The 12,590-nt window shown below is 31.3% G+C and overlaps 1 protein-coding gene across 3 annotated transcripts in view; it reads right to left on the bottom strand.

Annotated features, from left to right (window-relative positions):
• Positions 1-12,590, bottom strand: part of Dhc62B (Dynein heavy chain at 62B) — a 279,647-nt gene that overhangs the window by 163,260 nt on the left and 103,797 nt on the right. For all 3 annotated transcript variants that reach the window (XM_072529938.1, XM_072529940.1, XM_072529939.1), the window contains exon 14: positions 8,660-8,988. In XM_072529938.1, the coding sequence (XP_072386039.1) occupies positions 8,660-8,988 (329 nt within the window). The remainder of the gene's footprint in view (positions 1-8,659; positions 8,989-12,590) is intronic.

The following is a 12,590-nucleotide window of genomic DNA, read 5'->3' as shown; positions in this document are numbered from 1 at the left end:
GCTACCAACCTCTATGTATTAAGGCGGTATATTCAAAGAATGTGATAAATTTGGTTGACAACTTGTCGTTAAAAAACCAAGCAGTGAAAGGAAAAGGTGGTTAAGATCACCATTTAACCCTACAGTGATTGATCTGTCAACAAAGAACAAAGCAAGAGAAGTCAATCCAATATATCATATATTGTAATATTATGACGTCACTAGTTAGCCAGCTAACAGGTGAAGATTAATAAAAATTTCCACAGTCCAAAGGTTCAAACATTAAGGACCATAATGAAAAGGATTCTATGAATCAGATTCAATTTAAAGTTTTATCAAACAAGTTCATCAAAAAGAACAATTACTTAATTATGTAAAAGTGTTATTGACAAATATTAATAAAAAGTAAGTTGATAAATCTTAATTAAAGAAGGAATAATTTATTTATATTTTATTTTTAATTTTATTTAAATTTATTATAAGAAAATGTGATAAAGAAAACCCCAAAATGGGACAAAATTTAAGTAAACAACATATCAAGCCTAATTCTGTAAAATTAATGCATGATAAATTTGGCTCAAATTACTAATGTCCGTTCTCTTATTAAGAGTATTAGGATGTTTTAATATTGCACACATTTCTAAAAACTGTCTTTTAACGAGATTGCGTTCAGTGCCAAGAATATATATATATATATATATATATATATATATATATAAACTAAGTTTATATATATATATATATATATATATATATATAAACTAAGGTACACTCGAAGAGTGGTGGGTTTTTTCGGTCAAAGTGGAGAAATAAAAGACAAAGACGATGGCTACTTCATCTATTTATTGAAGACGTTTCGCTTTCTGCTCAGAAAGCATCATCAGTTCATCTAAAAAGAACAATATGAAACCAAACATCCATAGAGAAGTTATAACCAAAGTGTGTTACCTTACAAAGACATGTAGCAGTCAGTGATGTTAAAAATATGAAAAAGCTTACAAAGCTGGACATTCAGAGTTAACGTTGTATATAACAATTAATTGAAACTAGGTAAAGTTTGCAATTTGACAAAATTAGCACAGCAAAAGAACATGTGATAAAAATACATGTATATATACAAAAAAAATTTTATAAAAACTTAGTAAAAAACATTAAGGTTTATTTTAAAGTGTAAAGAACTAGAAAGATCATTAGATTGCACTTCCAACAAATTTATTTAAAAGTTATATTTTAATTTTAACTTTAGGTAACATTATAAGTTATTAAAGATTAATAGTAATAAAGAAAAAAAAATGAAGTTACCAGTCTTTAGCTTACTGAGGCTCGTTGGTAAATGAATTTAAAGGTTTGACACCCACGCACAACAACGTGAGTAGAAGTGGCCTTGAAGTCACAATGACATAAACAGCAAGGCAAGCTACCAACCTCTATGTATTAAGGCGGTATATTCAAAGAATGTGATAGATTTGGTTGACAACTTGTCGTTAAAAAACCAAGCAGTGAAAGGAAAAGGTGGTTAAGATCACCATTTAACCCTACAGTGATTGATCTGTCAACAAAGAACAAAGCAAGAGAAGTCAATCCAATATATCATATATTATAATATTATGACGTCACTAGTTAGCCAGCTAACAGGTGAAGATTAATAAAAATTTCCACAGTCCAAAGGTTCAAACATTAAGGACCGTAATGAAAAGGATTCTGTGAATCAGATTCAATTTAAAGTTTTATCAAACAAGTTCATCAAAAAGAACAATTACTTAATTATGTAAAAGTGATATTGGACTGTGGAAATTTTTATTAATCTTCACCTGTTAGCTGGCTAACTAGTGACGTCATAATATTATAATATATGATATATTGGATTGACTTCTCTTGCTTTGTTCTTTGTTGACAGATCAATCACTGTAGGGTTAAATGGTGATCTTAACCACCTTTTCCTTTCACTGCTTGGTTTTTTAACGACAAGTTGTCAACCAAATCTATCACATTCTTTGAATATACCGCCTTAATACATAGAGGTTGGTAGCTTGCCTTGCTGTTTATGTCATTGTGACTTCAAGGCCACTTCTACTCACGTTGTTGTGCGTGGGTGTCAAACCTTTAAATTCATTTACCAACGAGCCTCAGTAAGCTAAAGACTGGTAACTTCATTTTTTTTTCTTTATTACTATTAATCTTTAATAACTTATAATGTTACCTAAAGTTAAAATTAAAATATAACTTTTAAATAAATTTGTTGGAAGTGCAATCTAATGATCTTTCTAGTTCTTTACACTTTAAAATAAACCTTAATGTTTTTTACTAAGTTTTTATAAAATTTTTTTTGTATATATACATGTATTTTTATCACATGTTCTTTTGCTGTGCTAATTTTGTCAAATTGCAAACTTTACCTAGTTTCAATTAATTGTTATATACAACGTTAACTCTGAATGTCCAGCTTTGTAAGCTTTTTCATATTTTTAACATCACTGACTGCTACATGTCTTTGTAAGGTAACACACTTTGGTTATAACTTCTCTATGGATGTTTGGTTTCATATTGTTCTTTTTAGATGAACTGATGATGCTTTCTGAGCAGAAAGCGAAACGTCTTCAATAAATAGATGAAGTAGCCATCGTCTTTGTCTTTTATTTCTCCACTTTGACCGAAAAAACCCACCACTCTTCGAGTGTACCTTAGTTTATATTGGATTGACGGTCGTACTCCTTTTCTCTATATATATATATATATATATATATATATATATATATATATATATATATATATATATATATATATATATTATATATATATATATATATATATGTATATACATAATATATAGAAATGGAAAAGGATAATGCGAGTGAATAATAAAATTAAAATGTAATGGCATGTCCTGCAAAACAGAACACTAAAAAAGGTATATCGACATATTGGTCGCATTGCTCCTGTAATGATCCTTTCCCAAGTTAACATGGTCCTTTTCTAACTTAAAACAGGTTTCTAACAGAAATACGTATATACGGTTGCCTTCAATTGTTCATGCCATTACATTTTATTTATACTATATATGTATATATATATATATATATATATATATATATATATATATATATATATATATATATATATATATATATATATATTTACACGACCCGACTATAGCCACAATTAAAGGTTAAAGTACGTTTATTGACGTTTCAATTTCTACTTCGGAAATCGTTCTCAAAATACAAACATTATCAATATTGTTTGTATTGTTACGATAAATATTATGGCGCATAAAACTGTAAGTATATTATTTCTAATTTTTTTCTATTTTAGCAATTTCGCTGCTCAGTTGAAAGACCTGTTTGCCAACCTGAATTCTGATGGGTCACCCACGATTCGAAATTTCCAGAAGCAGGCCGAACAAAATCAGTCCAAGCGACCTTCTATGTCTGCTTCGAGGGAATTCCAGAACTAACGGCTGTTTATACAGGCTAATGGTATAAATACGTGAATTTTGTTGAGAACAGTTAGTCGAAAATAAATTATTGTATCGAATAAGTTGTAAAATAAATTAATATAAATTACTGTGTTTTAGTGAATTAGAATAAGTGTAGAAGACTGTAATAAATTAGACTAAGCGGAAATAAAGATTAAATAAACCAAGTGTTAGAACTTTTTAATAATAAATAAAGACAATAAATTAGATTTGTTAAAAATACAACAGTATTTTGAGAACGATTTCCGAAATGGAAATTGAAACGTCAATAAACGTACTTTAACCTTTAATTGTGGCTTATTTCCATTTAAATAGTAATAACCTCAATTAGGGTAAGATAAAAAATAATTTTTATTCTGTTCTGTAATTTGTACTAATTTTGTTTATTGTAGCACCCTGATGATGCAAATAAAGATTTGCAAAAGCTTGGTAAACTAAAAAGAGTACTCTTTTGTCCTGTCTTCCGCTGCATACCCAAATATATATATATATATATATATATATATATATATATATATATATATATATATATATATATATATATATATAGAGAGAGAGAGAGAGAGAGAGCGCGAAAGAAAAAAGGAGTACGACCGTTAATCCAATATAAATCAAGGATCACTCTAGGAGTGGTCACTGTTCTCTCAGATGTCCCAGATATTGTAACTTTCTTATTTTTATTGTGTTTATTATTTCGTATTATTTGTCCATTTCCCGCAATAACTTCGTGTTCGTAGGTACATATACCGAAAGAATGGTTACTCTCCACCTTTTGACTAACCCCAAAAATACAAACGTTAAAGACTGCAGTGAATACAGGAAAATATCATTAATAAGTAATGTTTTCAAATTATTCTTAAAAATACTACATGGCCATGTAAATAAAAAACTGGAAGAAATAGATGATAGTCAGTTTCGGTTCAGAAATGAGATAGGAACCAGAGAGGCGTTATTTGCTTTTAATGTGATAGCTCAAAGATGCATGGATATAAATTAAACCTTTGCTGGAATCAAAGAGCTTAAATTGTTAGACGGGGATGTATTATGTTTTCATTATTAGATAATGTATATAGTTAATCCATTTTTAAAGAAGCATTACTATCTCAAAGTGGTGGAATAATACTGTAAGAAATATGGATTAAAAATAAAAAAAAAGACTAAACACATAAAAATAACCAATGTACAAACAAACATACTTTTGGGAGATGTACCAATAGAAAGAGTTGAAATATACAAAAATAACTGGGGAACCTGGATTTCAGAAAATAATTATCAAACAACAGGAATACGGGCCAGAAATAGAAAGAAATGCGTTTGTAAATATGAAAACAATTCTCTGCAATAAAGACCTTAGATTCGAACTGAGTGTGAGAGCTCTAAAATGTTACATGTTTCCGAACATACAATATGGACTTGAAAACTGGATACTGAAGCAAGAACATATAAATAAGCAACAGTTATTTAAAATATGGTGTCACAGAAGGATTCCTAGAATAGCATCACTACCTCAAGAGAGACTAGCATATTGTTGGAATTATAATATATTTCTGCTAGTTTTTGCATGAACTCCTATGAGTTTTTGATAAAAGACTTTGTGTTGTGTGCTATTTATAGGCTATATTATGACTAAGAGGAACTTTGACAGTCTGCAGCAAGTAGAACATATGCTGCTGCAAATGGGTCTGAGGGGGACAGTTTCTTTATGAATTTTTGGAAGACTGTATAGGATTGGTTCCCTGCAGTATTGAGTTAATGTTCTTCTGTGGTAGTCTATCAAACATTCCTTAAATTTGTGGAATATAAGGTTTTTGATGCCATTTGATACTTCTATTTTTGGTACTTCAGTATGTAGTTGCTGATGTATGTTTAGTAATTTTTTATGTTGTCATATAAAAAACATGTTTTATGTTGTCGCCTTCTGTATCATAATCTTAATTGGTGATCGCTGAAATATTGTGACCATTTATTAATAACTAAGTCTGTATAGGGTAAAATTTCACTATTTATATATCTCTACAACTTTTTACTTTTGGCTTAAAATCTTGACGGCTTCTATTTAAGAATTTGTAATAGTTTCCCATCTAATAGATGATATGGATGATACTCAGTTTGGGTTCCGCAAGGGACTGGGAACGAGAGAGGCATTGTTTGCTTTTAATGTCCTCTCTCAAAGATGCTTAGATATGAACCTAGATATTTATTCCTGTTTCATCGACTTCGAGAAGGCATTCGACAGGGTCCGACATGAAAAACTAATAGAAGTACTGATAAACAAAGATATAGACAGACGAGACTTACGAATCATTATCAATCTGTATTGGAATCAAAAGGCCAATATAAAGATAGAAGAACAAAAGTCCGAAAATATAGATATAAAGAGAGGAGTAAGACAGGGCTGTGTTCTGTCACCATTACTGTTTACAGTGAAGCCATATTCCAGGAAGCGATAGCGGATCTGGGTGATGGAATCTCTGTAAACGGAAGAATAGTAAATAACATAAGATTCGCTGATGACACCGTTATAATCGCAGACACCCTGGAATCGCTACAAGAGTTGGTAAATAGAATTAACGATTATTGCATTAGATACGGACTAAAAATAAGTAAGAGAAAAACTAAATTTATGATTGTCTCAAAAACGCAACATAGAAATGAAAGATTAATGATAGAGCAAACCCAAATAGAAAAAGTAGAGACATACAAATATCTGGGAACCTGGGTTGATGACAAAAATGACCAAAGCAGAGAAATCAAAGTCCGAATTGAAACTGCAAGGCAAGAATTTGTGAAAATGAAGACAATGCTTACCAACAGAGACCTTCAGTTGCATCTCAGATTGAGGGCTCTAAGATGTTACATATTTTCTATCTTACTATACGGAATGGAAGCTTGGACATTGAAGAAACAACACATAAGAAAAATAGAAGCGTTCGAAATGTGGTGTTACAGAAGAATATTAAAAATTCAGTGGGTTCAAAGGATTACCAATGCTGAGGTACTACGACGTCTAAATAAGGAGTTAGAAATTATGAACAGCATAAAAAGAAGAAAACTAGAGTATTTGGGTCACATAACCAGAGGAGAAAAATATGAGCTGCTGAGAATTATTATGCAAGGAAGGATCCAAAGAAGAAGAAGCATAGGAAGAAGACGCATCTCCTGGCTGAAGAACCTTAGAGAATGGTTTAACTGTAGTTCACTACAACTTTTCAGAGCAGCAGCCAATAAAGTGACCATAGCCGTTATGATATCCAACCTCCGATAGGAGATGGAACTTTAAGAAGAAGAAGAATAGTTTCTTGTTTAACGTCTATCAAATAAATTCCGTATCCCATTTAATGTTTTCGAATGATACAACCTCTTTTAAAATCGATGAGTAAGCTTTTCCTTTCTTCTGAGGTGTCCATACTCTTCTTTTGTTCTTCGTGTACAACCTAGTTCAAGATTTTTTTTATATGCTGGATTTTTGCTATTTGTTGCCATGTCGCACTCAGTATCAAACCACTGACTCTTGTTTTCTGTCCTGCTTTCACCTAATATTTCAACCGATTTCTGCAATATAATATCTAGTATTTTTATCCATGGCTGCTTAATATCTTCTTTTTCTTATATGCTTTCTATCTTTATTTTATCTTCTATTTGCTTTCTATATATATTTGCTATGTCCGCATTTTTTAATTTGTAAATATTTGTGTTTTCTGTTCTTTTTCTGATCTCCTTTTATTGTTTGGGCACTCTTTATTTAAACTGTGACTTAACAAAAATAGTGATTAGTATCTATCTTTGCTCTTCAGAAATACTCAACATTTACAAGGTTAGAACAGTGTCTTGCATCAACGACTCTACGGCGGGACTCTATCCCGCCTATTACCATTATATTGATCATAGCAAATTTCATGAGTCTTAGTCGGTTATCGTTTTAGTCTACGTGTAGGCTCTCTTAACCGATGATTGGAAAAACAAATTCTCTCTTCTGACTTCGGCATTAACGTCTTCTGCTAATATTTTAACAGAATGTTTTGGCACTTATTGTACTCTAGGTCCACTGTCTCCACTGTCTCATAAAACATGTCTTTTTCATCGTCCTCTTTCTTTATGGGTGATGCGTAAACACTTATAATGCTAACATTAGCAGACTTTTCTTTAAGTCGTTTTCGACATATTCTATGATCAATAGCTTTAAAGTCAATTAATCTGTATTTAGTCCTGCTGCTTACAGTAACTCCGGTACCAAATTCGTGACATGTAGGGCGTACGCTGTAGTAGATATTGTAGCTATTTAATTTGAAATAATCACCTACAATAAGTCTAAATATCTCAAAAATCAAGCAGTTCACCTAAATAATTCGCAAATTTCTTCTGCATAGAGTTAAGGCATTGAGATATAGAATTTCATTTTTTACCACGAATTTAAAAATACATATAGAAAAAGAAGATTAATGTAAAGTCTAATATTAAATATTAAAGTCCCAAGACTATCTTAATATTATTACATTTTGGTTTTTTATAGGTGGAATATGAAGTTTTAACAATGTATCGCATGCTATATATTTTAGTTAAAAATAAATAAATGTCAATGATATCATCTTTATGAAATATGAAAAAAATATCAGAATATGTGTTAGTAGAAAAATAAAATGCAATGTTTATTTTGAGAATAATTTGTATATATAATTTTGATATTTTTGTTAACTTTATTAATGACTTAGATTTGAGCGTTTGGAAAACCATGTAGCCCCAGATTAAGATCATTAAAATTTATGACGCTCCCTACAATAATCCGTGAAAGCATATAAACTTTCTAAAGTTCTTTCGACGCATTTTGTCATACACTTTTTTGTTATGGTATTACTAGGGATGTACCTATTTGTTTTTTTTTTGCTTATATTTTTTTAAAGCTATCTCCATGATGAAATAATCAGTGTGGTACTTTTACATACTGAGCTTTCATTCAATTGTGTAAATTGTGTTATACAAGCTAAAGACTACAAAAATTATTATTAAGAATCCATACTTTCTTTTCCACTATATGTATACTATTTAATATTTAAAACCACTATTTTTAACTTTTTCCAAACCACTATTAGTTTCTTTATTTAACTTTATGCTTTTTTTTATATTGTCAGCTGAAACAAATTTGACGTTTTTCCCATGACCCCTATTGTATATCACTAGTGATTTTAACCATGAAACAATTGACATTACCGTTGCGGGAGATGCTTGTTCCAAATCCATCACTTCAAATATTAGAGACATCGCATTAGTCATTGACATAACTTCACCAGACATAAGACATAATTTTCTGTTATCATCTAATACGCTATTCATATTTTCAATCCAAATTGCATCAACGGGTCCATCAAAAATCATCCATTTTCTGTTAGCACTAGGGTCCGTACAAAAATTGCGAAAAGTAGTTGCTATTACTCCATCAAACCATTCGTATGATATCGGATCAAATTGTCCATAGAGCTGACCCATCGTTATTGCTTTAGGATTTATAGTAATTATTTCAACTTTTTCTTCAGGTAAACCTAAGATTTAATATTTAAAATATTAATATCATACATTAGGTAATATAAAAAAATGTGATAAAGTGAATCATATTTATAAGTAACGCATATAATAATACTTCTATGTACGTCTAGTAGGTACATATATTTGTTATATTTAGTTATGGTTCTGATGGTAAAACTAGATTAAAAGTAAAATCAAACACATAAGGTAGAAATGAAATAAACGTATTAGTTCGTTAAAATAGTAGCGGCTTGATCCAAGCAGTATAACGTTTCAGTTATTGGTAGTCGGTATGGAGGCTGCTAGGAGCAAAAGGAGACCATAACTTGCACTGGTCACCAGTCTGCGCTCTTACTTTTTGAGACAAGCTCACGTGGGACCACTCTCTTCTTATTCCATATGTATGCATGTATTCATTAAGGCATACAGACTACTAATAATCACTTTAGGAATCATGTCATCTCTATCTTCAGCTCATATAGTCTGGCCGAATCCCAAGAACTACCTTTATTAATAAAGGGGCAGTTAATGTACAAAATCACCTTAATTAATTCTAATGCATCTACTTTTAATATCTCAAAAATCAGCCTAGCTTGACAGCGCACTGTACTCTGTTCAATAGGACAATTTTTTACATTTAGTTGATTATCACACCATAATTTTAACATTGCTTCCCTCACAGCGATAAAACTGTGAAGAGTATTCACCAGGAATTTACCATTAATTATTTAACAGAAAAAATATAAATAATAATAAAAAACCTACACTGATGTAAAAACTTCTGATGTAAAATAGTATATTTATTAAAAATTTAGAGTATCCAAAAACGATTAAAAATTTTAGAACGTTTAAAGTCCTATCGGACCATCATCGGTGATAATAATCTAAAATTAGTTAAAATAAGTATAAAATTTTAAAAATAATGTGACACGACATCAATGTTTAAGGATTTCACTTTAACTCTTCACTGCCATCAATACTCGGTTGGTTTTAGCAAGGAGCCAAATCATTTTTCATAACAACCATTTACCAGCGGCTCTTTTAAGAGTCAGAGTAAAGGGTAAGAACACGTAGAACGTCGGCGAACCGGCGCGCTTATTGCTGGTGCTGACAAGCGCTTATTTTCAGCGCTTGCCTGCTTTTACGTGGACAAGTAAAAAGCTGGATATCAGCATCAGTTTGTTTAAAACTTTTCGTAGTGAAAGATGTCGTTGGATTCCCAAACTGAAGATGAAATGTTTTTATTAGAAAATGTCCACTTAAAAATTTTACATAGAAGGAAGGATGGTGTGCATGAAATTAATCTTGAACGGCGGGAATTCGGGGAGTACCACCACCTCTTTCCGCAGCTAAAAATGGACAGTCAGAGATTCTTTAGATGCATGAGGATGAAGTTGGACACATTTAATTACATCCTGAGTAAAGTGGAAGAAAGTTTATCAAAAAAGTGGTGTAACTGGCATCATCAACAAGTACTTTAGAAGAACGGTTAGTCATTTGTTTGAGGTAAGTATAACTTTATTGAAATTGCTTTTTTTTACAAAATAATGCAAAGGAAAAACTACATATAGTATTTATTGGTCGCTGTCCTCCATAAATCCATATGTACTAATATAAAACTGTGAATCTTGTTCCGATGCAATACTGTGAGTTGTTGATGGTGTTGAAGCATGAGACTGTGGTGCGGAAGGAGATTGCACGGGTAGTAATGGCTGAATTCTAAGCAAATTACTTGGGTACGCAAATTCTTGAACTTATTGTTGGATTATCCCACGAAATTCTAAAATTCTTTCTGGCATAATTTTTTTTACGTGCGGAAGAATGCTTTTAAAAAAATGCAAGTCGTTTGACATTCCGGAACCCTCATGCTTACCTGGAACGAATGTGAAAGTTCGATATGTGTTTGTTGAAGACGAGGCATATCCACTGCTCCCTTACCTCCTTAAACCATATGCAAGAGATGCTTTGGGCATTGATGAGGAAAATTATAGTAAACGGTTGTCCCGAATGAGAAAGTCAATTGAATGCGCATTTGGAATTTTATATGCAAAATGGCGTTTGCTTTCGAAGAGCATTGAAACAGATATTGAAATAGTAGATAGTATTATTAAGTGTATATGTATTTTGAACAATACCCTTATTGATACGGAAGGCATAACACATCATTCAGCTGATGCAGCAGTAATTCCTTTGTCAAACAATAAAAAAAACTTCTCGGAAGATCGAAAAATGAGGCAGAAAGTGTTAGGGATTTATTCACCACGTACTTTGCCAATATTCCTTTAGTTTATGATGTGTAAACATATTTTTGTAATAGTGCAAAATCTATTTGACTTATTTATTTTTGCTCTAAATGTTATACATGATAGAAATCATATTGTTTAATTAAGAGTTTCTAAAATATGTATTAGGACCGACAGGCCGTATGTAACAACAAAAATTTAATAGATACTGTAATATAATAAAATAATAAAATCATTTGTTTACTTTCAATTTTCATTTGAACATTCACGTCCTTCCAGCACTTTTCCACATAATTCCTGTTGGAATGTTGTTTGACTCGTTTATCCCATATAGCCCGTCTTTCGTATACCGGACTGATTAATTGATCGTTGTCAATCATGTTAATAAATGCTTTTATAGCCTCAAATATTGTGTAAACGAACAAAAACAAACACTCCCAAATACGACTACCAGCGTCCTAGACGCTGGAAAATAATGTATTGACCATTCTTGTTTGCTGGTCAGCGCCTATAGCAAACGCCAACAAGTTCAGACAGGCATTCTTTGTGTACCGTTCCATATAAAAGTATGCGAATATACACATGCGCTTGTTGGCGCTTGTCAGCGCTTGCTCGCCAGCGCCGGCAACACGCGTTCTACGTGTTCCTACCCTAAGATTATTATTCTTAAAGGCAAAAGTTATGTTTGATATTTTTAAATAATCCTGTTTAATCTATAATAAAAATATCTTTATCTATATGGTTCTTGAGAGCCAATATAATTAAATTTTTTTATAAAGGCAATAAAACAGCAAATTTAATATCTAAATATTTAATATTTACTTCGTCTTGTTAACAGAATCATAAAAAACTGTTGTATATTTGACAAAATCTACCTAGTCACGACAGATCAAGTCATAGATAACAACAGAAGCTTAAAAGGTCTAAGACCAACGGGGTGTTCAGAAAATTATCAAAATTAACGACACCAATAACAAGAAAGAGAAAGACAAATATAAAACAACAAAGATAAATGAAGACTTCTACAAAACCTTGTACAGCTCGCAAACCTAGGAGAATGTATTAACAATAGAGAACTAATCAAAAGAAAAATAAAAAATAAAACGTTGGATCAAAAGTACTATCAAATATAGAGGGATTCGAAATACAAAGAGCTTTAAACGAGCTAAAAAATAATTAAGCTCCAGAACATGACGGTATAATTGTCGAGCTTTTGAAAACAAGCAAGATAATCACAATAATAACAGAGCTATTTAATACGTATCCCCAAAATAACAAAATTTATAACGACTAGCACCAGAGTCTAGTAATACTCAATACAAAAAAGGAGACAAATGTGTTCTAAAGAAATATTGACCTATATCGTTTCTCAGATA

Source organism: Diabrotica undecimpunctata, chromosome 4 (assembly GCF_040954645.1).
Source record: "Diabrotica undecimpunctata isolate CICGRU chromosome 4, icDiaUnde3, whole genome shotgun sequence".
NCBI classification, from domain to species: Eukaryota; Metazoa; Arthropoda; class Insecta; order Coleoptera; family Chrysomelidae; genus Diabrotica; species Diabrotica undecimpunctata.
The sequence above is the reverse complement of the archived record's forward strand: the minus strand, read 5'-3'. Positions and strand labels throughout refer to the sequence as shown.